At 35.4% G+C, this 18,808-nt stretch overlaps 1 protein-coding gene across 2 annotated transcripts in view; it reads right to left on the minus strand.

Annotated features, from left to right (window-relative positions):
• Positions 1-6,982: 6,982 nt before the first annotated feature.
• LNPK (lunapark, ER junction formation factor) overlaps positions 6,983-18,808 on the minus strand; it is a gene marked incomplete at both ends in the record, with an annotated part of 47,112 nt that continues 35,286 nt past the window's right edge. Inside the window, 4 exons of one of the 2 annotated variants that reach the window (XM_084246453.1) lie at positions 6,983-7,221; positions 14,762-14,926; positions 15,672-15,742; positions 17,167-17,272. In XM_084246453.1, coding sequence (XP_084102579.1) covers positions 6,983-7,221; positions 14,762-14,926; positions 15,672-15,742; positions 17,167-17,272 — 581 coding nt within the window. Of the gene's footprint in view, positions 7,222-14,755; positions 14,927-15,671; positions 15,743-17,166; positions 17,273-18,808 lie in introns of both variants that reach the window. The other variant, XM_084246452.1, reaches the window with a different exon arrangement.

Consider the following 18,808-nt stretch of genomic DNA (forward strand, 5'->3'; position numbering starts at 1 on the left):
TTACACTCGAATGAGAGAATTAGACAATAAGAAGAGGTCAGGAGACTACAAGTTACATATAAAGCACAGTGGGAACAAAAAGCAAGTAACTGCTTAGGGAAGCTGAGGAGGATTACAGGTAAGTCTGGGTCTTAAAGAAACGAGAATTTAACAGTAGCATTATGTAAGATCAGTGCAGAGCATCACACAAATACGCAATACTCATCTGTGATCAAAGCATAAAGGGGAACAGTGCAGTAAAAACTAGAAAAAGGATTTTGGTTCTGAAGAACATGCTTACAATTCACCTAGGGAGTCTGCAATACACAAAGGTTCCTTAGAACATTCTTTGCTTTGGGGTTATAAAACTCAAACAGCAAAGCACATGATAAAAAAAAAAAAAGACAAAGGAGTCAATCAGAATTTGCCTAGTTGTAACAAATTATCTGGCCTTTTTCCTACTCAATAATTCAAATAATGTGAGATTTGCAAAATTCCCCACACTATAAAATTTGCACTAAAACTATAGCAGTGTCACCCACTGTGTGTGTGAAGGCGTGCGCACATGTGCTGTCTGTGCAACAGATCGTTTATTAAGTGTCCTTTCTATGCCAAACACTAGGAACATAATGATAAGCAAAACCAGATATGACCCTACCTTCAAGTTCATAGACTGGCATGGGAAACAGAATTTCAAGGGGGTGGTGTATGAGTGGAGAGTCTGATGGGTGTTAGGCTATCAGGCCTTGAAGAAGGAACACTTGAGTATCAAAAATATGGAGAAACCAGAAGAGCATTCACATATTTCTTTCAGCTACCAAAGAAAGAGGGCTCATAGATGGTAAAAGCGGCAAGGACTGGGTGCAGCAAACAATTCCTGTCTTGCTCACTGCTCCCCTCAGCAGTGTATTTCAGTACATCTGCCTGTTCTGCTCCCCACTCTCTCCGGTGAACCCCCTCACGCCTCCCCCGCCACCTCTGGCCCATACCCCAGCTCTTGTATGCATACATAAATCTTTTTAAAAAAAAGAGGCAAGGACTTAAAGAGCCAATGTTCTAATTGCATTTACAACTTCTTTAAACTGAGTGATCTTGGGGAATTAATTTAATCCCCCTTGATAGGATCCCTTTTCCTCACATGGTTGCTGAGAACGGAGGGAGGACGGATGTGAAAGTCCCTGGAGCATAGTGCTTCCTGAGAGCAGGTATTAAAAATGTTCCTTTAACTTTCTTCACCCTTCAAAATCAGACTAAGAAGTACTCATTTTCATAAAAATGAATGATTTTTTCCCAGTTTTCCTAAATCAAATGCCAGGGATCTAGTAAAAGTTTTTGGCAGCTGAAAATTTGGCCTATTCTCACACAATTCTGGAATAAAAACTTAAAAATCTAATTTATGAGGCAGATTTTTTTGAAGATACTTTTTAATCTTCTCCAAGTGCTTCTAACATCCATCAGTTTTGCTACCACAGAAAAAAAGGTATATATTTTTTTAACTAGGGAAAATACATAAAGCAGAAAACCTAGATTTTAAAAATTAAATAATACAGAACTACAGAAGTGGGTAGTGTTTTCTTCTAATGCCCATGAGTAACACAAACTAAGCCACACATAAAGACCCCTGGAGGAAAAAGAAAGGAAAATTAAATGGAATATAAGTTTCAAACTTGAGGCGAGGACCCCCCCGTTGGTGCATGGGGTTGAGCGCAGCGCTGTGAAGTTGTCTGCAGCCTCTGCAGTGCCGGTTCCATCCCGGCCAGCCAGGGAGAAACCCACATGGCACAGCAGACCTCTCCTGTCTCGCCTGCTGCTCCCTTCAGCAGTGTCTTTGGTCAGTCTGCCTGTTCTGCTCCCCACTCTGTCTCTGGTGAATTCTCTCACCCTCCAGCGCCTCTGACCTCTACCCCAGTTCTTACATAAATAAATCTTAAAAAAAAAAAAAAGAGGCGACACCTACTATCCAGTAAATTCAGCAATTTTTGAAAAAGATGTCTTAAAATAGTATTAAAATAGAATATAGTTTCTGTGGATAGAAGAAACTAGGCTGAGACAAATTAACCATTTATGGATAGAATTTAATAGGATTTTAATTCTGTATTCATATTTTAATTGTTCATAACAAATGTACTTTTCTATATTTAGTTATCTAAATTCAGAGCCTGAATTTAATACTATTAATTGGTGGTTAATATATTTCAATCTTTAATTTTTAAAACAAGCCAAATTACAAACTCTGAGATTTAGCAGATCATTTTAACAACCATCTTGGCTCAGGTTTACATAAGTATCTGAAACTTTTTTAATATAGCTCTTAGGTAAGAGCTATTTATTATTCTATAATTTTTATGATGAATTGAAGTAATACCAGATAACTTTACTGCATCATTTTCTCCCAATTCCTAAAGCAGTTCTTATTCCCCATGATTGTTTCAAAATAGCTATAACGCATCAATTCTTTGACATTTCAACTGATTTGCACACAAATCCAACAGGAAATATTATAAAGGAATATAAATAATAGTGTAAAGTAATGTAAGAAAAAGTATAAAAAGTTTTTAAAATACTTAAGTAGTTGCTCTCAGTTGGAAATAGAAATAAACATATCACATTTTTAAAGTAATCTTAAGCTCGAACACCAATATTGATAGGCAGTCAGCTACTTTCTTATCCAACCTTGTATAAATCATTCAGCTTTTCTGATATTCAGAATTTAGTGAAAGTCGTTGTATGAGTATCTCCCTCACACGCACATGAAGCTACTGCCCTCCTGACTCATTGTTCTCCATTACAATACTATTGTGTGTGATGCATAAAATAAGGAAGACCAATTTCAAGAATAAAAGGTATAGCTTAATAACTATCAAAATTCCCAAACTTGGGTTCTAACTGGCATTATTTCAATTCAGTTCAAGAACAATATATTGTGTCCCCTTATGTCTATGTGAGTGAGAAGATACCACAGGCAGAGAATCACAGGACCTTCTCCCCAAAACAGTAAGGAATCATTAAAAGGCTTAAGCAATGTTATGGCGTGATTAAGTTTTGAATTTTAAAACTCAGTAAGCTACAGTGCAGCACAGATAGCAAGTAGGCAAGACTGAGGAAAGGAGACCTCTTAAGAAGGCATTTTGAGACGAAGAAGACCTGAATTAAAAGGCAGCACAACAGTAATTAAAAGCAAGACCTCTGAAGAAATTTGCTTGCATTCAAGTCCTAAATTTCCCATGAACCAAATTGTTCATTCTCTCTACACTTGTTTTTGTTCCCATAATCCCACTGGATCGTTGCCAAAGAATATATACAATAATAGCTATCCAACAGCTAATATACTGACACACAGAGTAAGAATGCAGATGTTTATATCACTATTAATGTAATGTTAATGGAATAGAAAAATGAGAGCTTAACTGAGGAAATTTAGGAGATACTGATAGATAAGATATAGGCTAAAATAGGAAGGGATGAGTTTCTGTTCCACACAGTGGTGCTATTAGATGAGAAACACAGAAGGCTTGATAAGTTTGAAAGGTTTGAAGAAGGAAAGAGTTTTACTTAAAAATATATATTTTGTGAGAGAGACATTCCAGCAGGCAGGTGGATACATAGCTCTAAAGTGAGGGAAACAGATCGAGGCTGGCGGTCTGAGGATCCACGAGATAGATGGTAATTAAGCCGATGGAGGTTGAAGAGAAGAAATGCAATGGTTAAGTAGAACCTATGCAATACAAAGGATGGGCAGGGAAGGAAAGCCCACAAAGGACACTGAGAAAGGCAGCCAAGAAGTAAGAAGTAAACTGTGAACAACTTAGAAATATTTGGCACACATACACCATGTGTGATAACACAAAAGCAAAAAAAATATTTCAAACAAAAGAGAGTACTCAACAATGTAAATTCTGCAAGTGAAATAACTTGAGAGTTTTCACTGGATTTAGCAACAAAGTTAATCATCCACATAATAAATGTATCAAGCATTGTGTGAAGCTTTGGAGACAAAAAAAAAAATAACAAGACAAGTAAGAGTGCTACACACAGACATTGTTGTGAAGATACAGTAACTAGTGAATAAGATACTTATAAATTGTGATAAGGCCAATACTAGAGATAGTGATGTGATTGAGTATAAAAGGTAGAAGCCAGGCCTCCTCGTGGCACAGCGGGTTGAGAGCCACGCTGTGAAGCTGTCTGCAGCCTCTGCAGTGCCGGTTCGATTCCCGGCCAGCCAGGGAGCAACCCCCATGGCATGGCAGACCTCTCCTGTCTCACTCCACTTCTCCCCTCAGCAGTGTCTTCAGTCCGTCTGCCTGTTCTGCTCCCTGCTCTGTCTCTGGTGAATTCTCTCACCCTCCCATGCCTCTGACTGCACCCCAGTTCTTGCATAAATAAATCTTTTAAAAAAAAAAAAAAAAGGCAGAAGCCACCATGCAATAGGGAATCTGGGAGGTCCTCTAAGGAGGAAAAATTTAAACTGAAACTTAAGGCAAGAAAGGACTCAGCATGGTGAGAGAACCAGAGGCCCAGGAAGCTATAGCTCAACAATGGGGAGAAAGGAGAGACAAAAGCCAGATCATGCTTGTGGATCATGCTGAGGACATACTAAGAACAGTTTAGATGATGACCTGTTGAGCATTAATAGTAGGGAAGTTAAGATCACACTGGGCATGGTCTTAATAGCTTGCTTTTCTTCATTTATACTAGTCTTAATAATTAGAAATGGGGCATTTTACACTCTTTCAACCATTAACTTTATTACAGTATCAGAATAAATATTTCTATTTTACAGTTACAGCAAATTACCAGTTGCATTAATTTCACTTTAACCTTCTTATTTTTTCCAAAGATATTTTTCTTTTCTTTTTCTTTTTTTTAAAGATTGGGTACAGTCAGAAGCGTAGGAGGGTGAGAGGATTCACCAGAGCCAGAGCGGGGAACAGAACAGGCAGACCGACGAAATACACTGCTGAAGGGAGCAGCGGGAGGCAGGAGAGGTCTGCAGGCCATGTGGGACCCTCACAGGCGGCCGGGTATCAAACCGGCGCTGCAGAGGCTGCAGGCAGCTTTGTAGCCCAGCGCTCAACCGCTGCGCCACCCGGGAGGCCCCCAAAGATATTTTTCATAATATCTACGTGATATTATCATTAAATTCTATTTCTTGAGATAGTTCTCATTTTCAAGCAACATATATCATAAAGTGAAAGTTTTAGAGAAGACTTTGCAAGGTATTAATAGAAAGTTAATGGGTCAATAACACAAAAAAACATAGTGGAACTCATCAAAAATAAAACATATTCCATAGTTTCAGTTTCCTACTTTATCTCAAAATGATTTAATCTACATATTTATACACACATACATGATAGAGAAAAGTGGATACAAAAAGCTTTGACTTGATTCTGAGCAGCTGAATACATGTTCATATATATTTTTAAAATTTCCTTATTTGCAAAAGGAAAGATTCATGGCCCTTCCATACTTCAGAAGGATATATTATATACAGATATATAAAATGCTATTATTTACTTAATATCCACATCACATAAAATCTCGATCATCTCCATATGCCCCAGAAAATATTCTTCCCACATTATGGATAGAAAAACAGTCTCAGGTGAGAAAGGTGACTTGGCCAATATAGCAGTGCTTGAACTTAAACCCAATTCCAAAATCGTGAACACTGTGGTCCCATATCATGACACCTCAGACTATTAACAGATTGAATTCCTTAAAAATATCTATCAGACTATAAGATATTAAATGATAAAGATGGCTTTTTAAATGATAACAAATATTATTTTATTAATTTTTTAGTAAACTGTGTACAACTTAGAAGTATTTGTCACATACACCATTCCTACATATTCCTCCCTTTGGCATAATTTATTTTTTAATAGAGGAGTAGAGTGATCAAAGGAAGCTAGAAAACATAGCCACACTGTAATTAAGTCTAATTACCATTACGGGTAATTTTTTTCCTCAGTTAATCCTTTATACACATATTAAATCCAAGAAACAACCAGTAAGTAACTCATTGCCTCTTTTCACAAAATTTGTCCTCACAATCCCTGAATTTGAAAAGCAACAAGTCTGAATAAAAGCATTATAACACACGAATCTATAGATTTATTTACTGTATTATCAGTTCTTCCTACTTGGATTTTTCAGGTAGCCAAGTCATCCACCAAAATACTGTTTTGAAGAAGTCTAGATAGTTAACAGAAATAAACTGCCAGATCATCTGTATTTTCCTTAACAAAAAAAACATACAAGAGCACAAAATTCACGTATGTATCATTATTTTACAAGTATAAATAATGTTCAGAATTCAAGTACAGTCAAGTGCAGAGATGTTTCCTATATGTAAATATGTAAACATAAGCTAATTATATACATCATGTGCCTTTGGCCCAGCTGCAAAATAATAGACATCAAAAAGAAACACTGCACTTGACTGTTGAATAGCATTCTTACTGAAAATTCGTACCAACTATGTAGTTACGGTTAAAACTTCTACACCACTAAATGTAAATGCTTAAATAGATATCCCCCCAGAAAATGTCCAAAAAGTTAAAATTCTATCCATTTTTAATGTTGACATTAAAAATCTCAGTTGTGTTTCATTCCTCAAAACAAACACTATTAGAACTTAACCAAAGTTCTTCCTATGTTAAAATGGATATTATTTACAGGTCACACATAGGAAACAAGGATGCTATCATGTTTGTTTACTTTTAGAATGAAAAAAATCTAAAAGCTATCTCAACAGTATGGGTCTTTGTACATCCTTTGTACAAAAGGATCTTACTTTACTGACATCACTTGCTTTTAATTTTAACTCCCAGTAGATATATAACTTTGACATATTGAAATAGGTAGCAAATCTGAAGTCAAATGATTTCAAGCATTTCCTCAGAGGTGGAAAAATATAGAAAGAACCACCTAAAAAGCAACAAACTGACATCAACAAGACTACAAATATCCAGTTGAAGGCACGTGGAAGCATTTACTACATTGTCATTAAAGATTCTTCACTTAGTTCAGGGTTAGGACTAGAATCAGCTATGGAAACTGTTGACTTGTCTTCATTCACTGAAGTTTCCTCACTCTTGTTCTCTTCTTGTTTCTCCTCTGATTCTTCTGTGACAGATGCTTTTTCAATCACTTGGTCCATCTGCTCTGTATCTGATATTTTGTCATCTGTCTGCTCTTCACTGTTATCAAGAACATCTGGTTCTTCTAAAGATTCTGAAAAGATAAAGAATCAAGACTTTAGGAATACCCAAATGTCAAAACCACTACATAAGGTAAGCAAAAGATAAATACACACATATATGAACTAAGCGAATAATAGCCTATTATCCTTAAAATATTTTAAAAGATGTATTTAATTCCTAATAACATACCACATATGAACTGGAATAAATGAAGAAAGGAACACAATTTGGGGTAAACAAACCTTTTATACAAAGTCCTATATTTTCATAAAATTAAGCTCCTAAAATGTATTTGAAAGTTGAATGTCCAAATATAACAAAGTCCCAACAGAATTGGGTGCTATAAGACAACCACCCAGCAAACAAAGCAAGTGCACTATTACCTCCCTTTTACCCAGTCTCCCTTTTCCTCTGTGTGCAAGGGTCAGGGTGTAGGGGGGGTGCTATTTCCCATACTAATTTGTACCTCTATTATTCAAACACTGAGGAAGTCAAGATCTACCTTTTCCAAAGACACAATATTTTATTTGATAAAATGTTGAATTATATATTAAAGGATTTGAATTTAATGAAACTCTGAAGAGAGTATAAAGGAAGTAAATTTTAAGGGAGAGATCAAGACCTCTGCTTAGCTTCTGGTGCGTGATGGGAAAAGGCCCTCCTTTTTCTCGCCCAAGCATTGTGGTTCTAGGTATGTAGCATTTTCAGACCTAGAGGTTTAAATCTTGAGGGATGAGAGACCAGTTAGGGATATCCAAGTTAACAAGGTTTTACTGTATAAAAATTTCACATGATCACAAAAAGTAGTGGGGAATACTCACAATGATATTTGTGACCTAATTTCTTAAAGGGAACTTAAAAATGGCATTACTTGCAATCTTAGAAAAAAATCCAAAATGGAGAAGGAGTAGGCAATATGAGTTTTGTCATTTGAATGTCGCAGTGCACAAAGGAGAAGCAGAAAGTGCAAATGAAACCTTGTGAGCATGTACAGATCCTACAGGGCAGGCAAGTTCTGCAGTGGAAAACTTTAGGAGCTGCCAACTATTTGTAATTCTACCCTCAAAGAATTTATCCAGAGTTGAATTTTAAGAGTCACGGTTTTCCACAATTCTCTGGCCTTAGAGCAATATTTACTTGCCAAGAACTTTAAAATGTTGTAATTTAGTAAGTCTCTGAAACAAACCAGAAAAGCCATATGACATGAAAAAATCAAAAACTCAAAATCCAGAACTCACACACAAAAAAGTCTCAATACTGAACTTATACATGAGGTATCAAAGTTCAAGATTTATCATATTAAAGCTGTGTGATATCACTATTTCCAGAAACAGGTTACTAGTCACATCCAATTTATTTTTTAAATTCTGGAGTCTTACATAAGAAGTTAGTATAAAAAGAAAAACTATAATCCTGAAAATTTTAAATGTTTATAAACATGAATTCAAAGAAATGCCATGTAACTGTCATAAGAAGACAATAACATCAGTTACAAAGCATGTGGTCAATGCTGTATTGTATTTCAGAGAATATATGAAGACTAAAATATGGTGAAATGGTGAACAGGGCTTGAAAATAATTAGATTACAGATTAATGACTATATTTCTTCCCCAGGTTAATTTTAATAGCAGTAACGAAATAAAAAATTGATGTGTCGTGATGCCTACAATGCAGGCATCAGCTAGTTACTAAATGAAATAGATATTCAATGTTTGGATGCCTGTGCTATTTTGTGAGAAGTGATTGAAATGAGATTTAAGTGAACTAGGTGTGTAAGATTAAGAGGGTATTACATATTAGTTTAATAATGAATTAACAATCACTTAATTACTTTATAATAAGATGATTAAATATTCCAAAAGTATTTTATTTCTATGGGAGAGAATCATTTGTCTATTCTAAAAAAAAAAAGTACATTTTTTTCTGTGAGGTTATACTTTAAGTAGCTTAGTGGTATAAAACATAGAAGATGTTAACATTTTAGACATAAAGTACTCAAAGAGAAACCAGTCTTTGCATTCATACTAATTCAGCAGGCCTACTCTCCCCCCATTTAGTACCAGTTTAATATTAAATTTGAAAGTTATCTGAATGACCTGATTCCAGAGTTAGGAAATTTTTGACAATCAACTATGGCATCAGTAGTGCCAGGAAAACAATATACCACAATGTGATAAAATACAAATGACCCTTTGCCCATTCCAGCCCCTGCCCCACTCCTATTCCAATATTCTTGAGAGAAAAGCTTTTCCTACCACAGTGTAACAATTGCTTCCAGTTGTTTGGGCAAATTCAAACTAGACAAAGCTAGACAACTCAAACTTATAAAACTGAGCATAAATGTATAATGAATACCACTACTCCCCAATAAATACACGCATGCAAAAACATGAGTATCACCTTACCTTTAGATATTTATTCTAGCTCTTAAAAGAAAATATCTCTAAGAAAACTAAAGAATCATCTAGTAAAACAATTTTACTTCCAAAGGAAATATTTAATTTCCACAGGAAAATATATGATTCTATTTAAGTTATACTTTCAAAAAAGCCCATTTATTTTGGTGAATTAATTTAGATTTTTTCCTTTTAATTCCTTTTTAACAATGAAAGGTTTTTTCTTTTGCCTTGCTAACATCAGTACCCATTATATTTGTATATTATAAAACATATCCAAAAGAAATGTTAAAATGTACAAGTTGTCTTTGAACTCAATGGTTTTAAACAAAATGATTTTTACAAGATTTTTCTGCCTTAAAGAAAATGGCCAGCTTCTATTTAAGGAACAGACATGAATTTCTTCCCAACTCAACCCAATGACTCAATGAATAAAATCCAATTACATAACCAACAACTTTGAGAAAAATCTTGTATTCAAATGCACAGAACACCATTTATTTACTATTAGTAAACCAATACATTGGTAAGTAAGAATTTCATTATTAAGTAATGCTATAAAACTACTAGTAAAGATAATTTAGAAAAGGGAATCACAAGGCCAAAACATCTCTATGTCAATACTAAAATGAAACACCATACTACAGGCAAATTACATCCTGAGTAAGCTATACATAATTAAATATATATAAAGGTAAAGCTTTTTGAATCTGGTAATACACAGAATTCAATAAAACAAAAATTACATTATCAAATAATTCAAGTTAAGCATCATAACAACACTAAAAAGAGAATTTTTCCTAGTTCAACTTAATAGTAACAGTATATTACTTAAAATAAAGAGCAGAGGGCCTCCCTGGTGGTGCAAGGGGTTAAGCACCGCACTATGAAGCAATCCACAGCCTCTGCAGCAGGAGTTCAATCCCCAGCCGGCCAGAGAGAAATCCACATGGTGAGGCAGACCTCTCCTGTCTCACCCGCTGCTCCCTCAGTAGTGTATTTCAGTCAATCTGCCTGTTCTGTTTCCCACTCTGTCTCTGGTGGATCCTCTTTCACCCCCCACATCTCTGGCCTGTGCCCCTGCTCTTGTATGCATAAATAAATCTTTTAAAATAAAGAAAGCAGAAATCAGATTATCAGGGCAAATTTTACTTGCTCTTTTAGTTTTGTTTAGAAGCCATTATTTTTAATATTTCCAAATGAATAAAAGCTATTTTCTAATAAAATAGTGACGTGAGATCTACACAAATACAACTGAGCAATGAAAGCAACATTAAAGTTTTCAAACATGGTAGGCCAAAATCACTCTGTAAGTATATAAACAATGTAGGAACCATGTACTCTATCCACAATTTATCCATAAAGTACTCCAGTTATCTAAACAGAAAGCTCTTTATCAGGTATTTTTGGAAATACACTTTTTTTAAAAAAGTAAAATTTATAGACCACTTCAGTGTGGCTTCTCAGAGATTCAAGAATTATTGTCCTGTTCTTTTAACCATAAGAGAAACTGAGAAACCTAAAAGCAGTTCATTAGTTTGATATATCTAGTATCTGTTAGATAAAAAGATAACCCATAATCCTAATTTCTTATTTCTCTAATACTCTATTTCCAAAGCATCTGTATTCACAGTTCTAGAAAAAAATTCTAGGAACTCAAATGAACAATCATTGGGAGAAATTTCTTCTAGGTCTCCTTCTTTGTTGAAAACTTTCCAAGATTCCATATTAGTGCAGAAGATATGTTCTAAAGAGTGGTTGAAAAATTATAAGGGTCTTGTGCCTCATCCTAAATGTAAAGTCTTCCAGGAGCAGAACCAAGACAAAATTTAATTTCAAAGTCTTGCATCATAGAATAGAAAAATAAAAAAGGCTTCCTCTATTAATTCTAGGTTATTCTTCTATTAATTCTAGGTTACAAATGGTTCCATCTATAACTTCAATAACCTATAGTACATTAGTGCAGAAGATATGCTGCATATCTTCTTCTGTTGCTTCAATTTCTAGTACTAAGCATGTACATATACTATATGTACATATATATTAAAGCAGGAAAGATTTTTTCCAGATCTAAATTTCTTCAAGAATGTAGAAATCAGAAATCTAATCTTTCAATTACATGGGCTGTCAGCATGGAGAGGAGATGAGTAAGATGATACAGTCTTAATAGTTCAATTTAATCATAAAGGTATGCCACTGGTGTTCAAAACCATCGCAGCTTCATCTGTTCATCAGAAATACTTCCAGTCAGGGCCTCCCCCGTGGTGCAGCGGTTGAGCGCTGGGTTGTGAAGCTGCCCGCAGCCTCTACAGTGCCGGTTCGATCCCCGGCTGCTCCCTGGCCACAGGAGGAGGGTCCCACATGGCCTGCAGAGGGAGGGTCCCACGTGGCGCGCAGACCTCTTCTGCCACCTGCTGCTCCCCTCAGCAGTGTACTTCGGTCCTTCTGCCTGTTCTGCTCCCCACTCTCACCCTCCCGTGCTTCTGACTGTACCCAGTGCTTAAATAAATAAATAAATCTTAAAAAAAAAAAAAAAGGAAATACTTCCAGTCATTTACTAAAGAAATCCAGCTTGAAATTTATAACTGTTTATCATAATGTTGAGACCATAGTCTTGGAGAAAAGTTTCAATCTTCTGGAAAGCCAAAGAAGTAAAAGGTGCTTTATTGCCATTTTGATGAATCCAAAGAGAAGTATGAACAGTTTACTATTCTAAAGACTACCTTAACTACATGGAATTGTTACTTCAATTTCTAGTACTAAGGAGTATCAGAATCTGATAGAAATTTTGTCTTCACCTATTAACATTACCTTATCAGGACTGAGTTTGAGGCAGTTAGACTTCATTCCAGGGGTTTCATACAGAAAATAAGACATCTGGGGTATTGCTCCTCCTAGATTAGATGAGAAGGAAAGGTATAGCCGGTGTTGTTTGCTAACTATCCATCTAGACCTTAGAGGAAGACATAAAGAATGGGATTCTTGTCAAGATTTTTGTTTTGTTGGCTGATTTTTCCATTATTTTCCCCAACTATTGGCTTGCAAATATCCACAGTAGCTTTCACAAGCTAAGTTATTCATGGAAATGACTTCAATTATTCCTCTAGGCATCTTCAGCATGAAGTCCTTTAATTTTCAGTTCCAAGAGGTTGCATGGCAAGACAGATGATTTGTATGTGACAGCATGCAGCTCGGAGCATGACTTAAGCATAAGAAAAAAATTTTATATTGGATTTGGAGTTGATGTTGCAGACTTGGAGAAGACAATTGTATTGATTCAGTATTGGAAGTAGGATACAAGCCTCCTGTAATGGCTATCTGTATTCAAATTCATTTTGACATTTGTTAGCCAAAAGCCAACCCCAAGTTAGCATATGCATTTTAAGTTCACTCTGCAAAATTTTTTTAAAAAGGTACTTAAATCTTCACACTAAACTTCTGATATCTGAAAATTCACTGCTTCAATATTGTTCTGTTAAAGCAATTTTTTCAATTCTCAAAGCTTTGATAAATAAATATATGCAAATAATAAATCTTAGAATTAAAAGAATACTGACTGCTAAATAAATTATATGAATTATACAAAATCATACATATTTTACTTTAATATAAAAATATGTACATTAAATTATATGAATTTCAAATAAGGCTTTTTTCCTATACCAGTCATAACACCAGTATCATTGTCTGTGTCATAATTTTAGCAATCTTCATAACTCAGAGTTGCTAAACAAATAGCTCCTAACAAAAAAAATAGTTGCAATAGTCAAATTTTCCATCTTATGTTTTCCATTATTTTTCATGAAACCACGCAAGAATTCTTAAAACAGAACTTGAAGTTGAGTTTTAAAATGCAGTGAAGGGCCTCCCCGGTGGTGCCACGGTTGAGTGCTGGGTTGCGAAGCTGCCCGCAGCCTCTGCAGCGCCAGTTCGATCCCCAGCTACAGGAGGAGGGTCCCACATGGCGCGCAGACCTCTCCTGCCGCCCGCTGCTCCCCTCAGCAGTGTACTTTGGTCTTTCTGCCTGCTCTGCTCCCCGCTCTGGCTCTGGTGAATTCACTCACCCTCCCGTGCTTCTGACTGTACCCAGTGCTTGTATAAATAAATAAATAAATCTTAAAAAAAAAAAAAAAAAAAAAACCTGGAAACTTTCCCTTTAAGAAAAAAAATAAAAAAATAAAATGCAGTGAAGTCTGATAAATTCTGTTTCTCTATTATAAGGTTGTTCTATATCAAGGACATGCATCAACGATGTTAACCTCTACAAACCATTTCAAAGGTATGCCAGTCCTATCAACACTGTCATGCAAGAATGCAAAGAAGGGCCTCCCTGGTGGCATAAGGGGTTAAGCACAGCACTGTGAAGCTGTCCGCAGCCTCTGCAGCATGAGTTCCATCCCCCAGCCAGCCAAGGAGCTACCCACATGGTTCAGCAGACCTCTCCTGTTTTGCCTGCTGCTCCCCTCAGCAGTGTATTTCAGTCAGTCTGCCTGTTCTGTTCCCCACTCTATCTCTGGTGAATCCTCTCACCCTCTGCACCTCTTGCCTGTACCTCAATTCTTGTATGCATAAATAAATAAATCTTAACAAAAAAAAAAAATGCAAAGAAACTTTCAAAGTTTCCTGCTTTCTAGTAATGTCTACCAATTCAAGTGGTAGGGACAAACTTATTTCATTAATATTAACTAAAATTTTATAAGAATTTAACCCTTATTAAGTAGTTTCATAATTCATTCAAATAAAGAAAAATAAAATGATTCAACAAGAACATATCAATCAGATCTCACAAGTTATTGGACAAGGTCACGCCATGTTTACCTAGCTGTTGCTAGATGCTGCTTAACACAATACTACTTGCATTTTAAAAATGAAACACATCGAGGGCCTCCCCTGGTGGCGCAGCGGTTGGGCGCTGGGCTGCAAGGCTGCCCGCAGCCTCTGCAGCGCCAGTTCATTCCTCAGCCGCCGGCAAGGGTCCCACCAAAAAAAAAAAAAAAAAAAGGAACACATCATACCAATCATACAGAAAGCTATGATCAGGGCAATAGCTGATATATGCATACAGCAAAATATGATCTATTAATGCATTATTATCTAAAAGCATTATGCCTTTATTGTTAAACAGCAAAATTTTTATTTTTCAAATAAAAATTTAAACATATTCATACCTTCACTAAATTGGTTCTCTGATGAAATCACACTTCCTGAGGGCAACGGACCAACTAAAGTTGAGCCTTCCATTGCCTGCCGCTTCTCAAAACTAAACTCTGGAAGTCTTGGCGCCTGGGGTCTGGTTTTTCTTGCAGGATTCAAGAAAAAACAGTAGGCACATCGAAAAGCTGCAGAGAATTTAAAAAATAAAATCACAAACCAAAGAAAATTCAAGGACACTCAAGATTACTTTTACAAAAAGGCAAAGAACCCTTCAAAAGTTATTTATCATTTCTGAAATTTATCTGTGATTTTAATATTATGATGGTAGGTGTTCTAATCAAAGTTAATTTTAAAGCATGCTTTCTACTTTATAGAATTACAACATTAACTTTAAAGCAGAAAACAGTAAGTTATACATCAAGTTAACTAATGGCAAAGCAGTACTAATAATAATCTAAATATATTACAGTAAAAAAAATCACATTTCTAATAATCAGAATCATGTTATTTTAAAATACAAAATCTCACTGATCTGCCCAAGAAAATGTTGTCTGTCCTAGCTGAAAAGCATAATTAACTGAGTTCGGTGGTTTTAAAATAATGGCTACATATGAGAATTATCTGAGTAGCTTAAAATAAAAAGGTACTGATCCATGGACCCCAGGCCAAATCAATTAAGGTCTTTATAGCTGGGTGCTGGGCATCATAATTTTTAAAAGCTTGTCAGGTGATTGTGATAGTGAAATTTGAGAACAACTAGCTGAGAGGTTGCACATTGTTTAAGTAAGAAACCTGCATTCTCTATCTGCCTTGTGTTCTAAAGTAAGAACAATGTGCCTGAGCAATATATACAAAGACAGTACCTAAAATAAATGCCATTGCATAGGAATTGGCATAAAATATTTAAATCTAATTGCTAATAATTCTTACCAATGTATTCAAATTCTTCTTTCAAAGCCATGCCATTATGAGAAAAACACTGCTGACATATAAGGGCATACCTACACCCCAAAAAAGAGCAGACAAGTTATTTTTCTGTTCTTTTTCTCCTTAATAATTTTTTTCTTTCTCTAAGCAAAAAAAAAAAAAAAAGAAGAAAGAAAAAAGAAAAAGTAGACAAGTTATAAATGGAGACAAAACTCATGAGAGGATATTTTAGTTATTACAGCTAACTTATATTTTAACATAGTTACTTATGTTTTAACAGATTAGATGCAACTTAGTTAACAATAAACAACATTCTTTAAAAGCAAGAGCCAAATTTCAAACATTCCAAAGTATAATTTATACATCAAACTAAAAATAAACTAAGCAGCAGTCAAATTACTGTATCATTACTAAGTTAGCAGAAAGTCTTGATAACAACATTAACGTTTCAGTGTCTTTCAACATATATTCTTGGGATCCCAAATTTGTGGTCTGACAGGATTGGAAAAGATGGAATCACTTAGAGATTCACAGTGAATATTATTATCAAAAAGTCTTGTAGTAAGGAAATGGATTTAATTTTCTCTAGCCCAAAGGTTATTTTTGTACATCATTATTCCTGTATCTATCCCAGTTATACTTAAATATCTTCCTTATTTTCTATTTAAATATTTTCTTTCTCTGTTCTCTGTGTATGCATTTATCAAAACCTGACCATATCTAACAATAATCTATTTTGAGTAATACATAATTATATTAACATTAAATTCTATTCTTCTATAATAATTAGAAGACATTTTGAGAATTATAAGTTCCAAATACATGCAAATTGTCTTTATTTTTATTAAAATTATCACCCTCAGGCCTCCCCAGTGGTGCAGCGGTTGAGCGCTGGGTTGCGAAGCTGCCCGTAGCTTCTGCAGCGCTAGTTCGATCCCCAGCAACTGGTGAGGGTCCCACATGGCGCACAGACCTCTCCTGCCGCCCGCTGCTCCCCTCAGCAGTGTACTTCATCTGTCTGCCTGCTCTGCTCTCCCCTTCGGCTCTGATGAATTCTCTCACCCTCCCACACTTCTGACTGTACCCAGTGCTTGTATAAATAAATAATATTTAAAAAAAATAAATAAAATTATCACCCTCACCAAGTATAGTACTGACACATATAAACTCCATTTCTGATAACCTACCAAGCTTTCATTATTTTTGTGCTCTTCAAGTGTAAATTTCAATGCAATGATTTAATTTCTCTAAAAACAATCATTTGGTAGGGTTATAATAGTTATATTTTTCTATTATATGTTATACATTTTTCTACAGTTTATCTTGACTACTTTATCCAAACTCCTACTGAAAAACTATTGAACATGTATTTTTTGCTGGGCTACAAAGTATTCCATTATGATCTATAATCACTAGAATATCTAGTACATGGATACACACAGCCTAGCCAATAACTTTTTCTTCTTTTTTATTTATCTACTACTCTAGCGAACATTACCTGTTTTGTGGTCCATCACCAACTAAATATTCAACAATTCTATCCAGAGCACCTCGTTCTCGGGGAAGAATGGGCCTTGCCAAAGGTGGACCCGGAGGATGAAGACCTAGTAAATAAATACATGTAAAATTTATAGGTATAAAGTACATTTAAATTTTAATTCACTTACCAAGAACTATCTAGGCTTATCAGAACCTGTATAAGACTTTAACAAAACAAAAATATTATTGGTTCTTAAAAATCTCCATAGAACATTCAAATTTTCATTAAAAATACTGCACTACAAGAAGTAGTGCTATATCAGAACTACCAACATAATATATTAGGTAATGACAGCATGTTTCTGTACAGACTAATTTTTAAAAATACCCAAACTTTTAAAGTTCACATACTAATAAATGAGGGGACTTCTACTTTGGACCATAATAAAGTTATGGGTCAGATTTACCTTCCCAACTGAAATAATAACACACCATGCAAAATTTGTGATGCAGCAGTTTTAAAGACACTGATGACCAACTAGGCAATGTAGAATAAAAAGCAAATAAGATGAAGATTACAAATGCTTTGACTTGTTGGTTGGGAGTTTCAAGGCTGCAGCTCAGAGAGAAAAAACCCAGGTAAAATGCCTCAGTCTCCCTGAGTTGAAGAGAGAAAGCTGGAACTCTGGGAAGGTCAAGGTAGCTTGAGTTCACAAGAAGGAGTGCCAGATAGGAGAGAATAAGCAAAGCAAGAATACCAACGATCTGTAGAGGTCTCCCAAGGGTATTTAGCAGAGTACTGAATTGGCTCATGCATGTGAGGATACTACCCACAAGCAGAGAAAGAGCCACCCAAAAATATTCAAGGAAACAGTGCTCATGGGGAGCTAAACTTGTGCATGTCCCCACTAGCCAGAGTGAAACTTCATAATTCACAGGTCACTGGGTAAGTATTCAGAGTTTTGTACAGGAATATAAAAATATACAGCATCCAGTAAGGTAAAATTCACAACGTCTGGCATCAAACCAAAAATCATGAGACATACAAATAAAATAAAATCCATAATGAGAAAAATCAATCAAAAGTGAGCCAGGAATGACAGATAATAAAATTAGTAAACAAAAACATCTAAACATTTATTATAACTAAATTAAACATGCTTGAGAATCTAGAGGAAAGATTCAACATAGAAAAAGTTGAACTTCTATAGATGAAAACCACATCTAGAATGAAATATCTACAGACAGATGAATAGCAGTTTGGACATCAGAGAAAAAATTATTAGTAAACATGAAAGTGTAGCAGTAGGAACCATATAAAACAAAACACAGAGCAAAGACTAGAACATTTATAAGATATACAAATTATCAGGAAGGTATGGTGCAACCTCATCCTGCCTAATACACATATAATTGGAGTCCATAAAGAAAGGAGGAAAAGTGGGCCTCCCCTGGTGGCGCGGCGGTTGAGCGCTGGGTTGCAAGGCAGCAACCCAGTTCGATCCCCGGCCACCGGCGAGGGTCCCACAAAAAAAAAAAAGAAAGGAGGAAAAGAAAGAATATTGAAGAAATAATGCATAAAAATTTTCCTCATCTGATGAAAACTAGAAATTCCCAGTTTCAAAATTATCAACAAATCTCAAACACAAAAAACATAACTT

Source organism: Talpa europaea, assembly GCF_964194135.1.
Source record: "Talpa europaea genome assembly, chromosome: 1".
Taxonomy (NCBI): domain Eukaryota; kingdom Metazoa; phylum Chordata; class Mammalia; order Eulipotyphla; family Talpidae; genus Talpa; species Talpa europaea.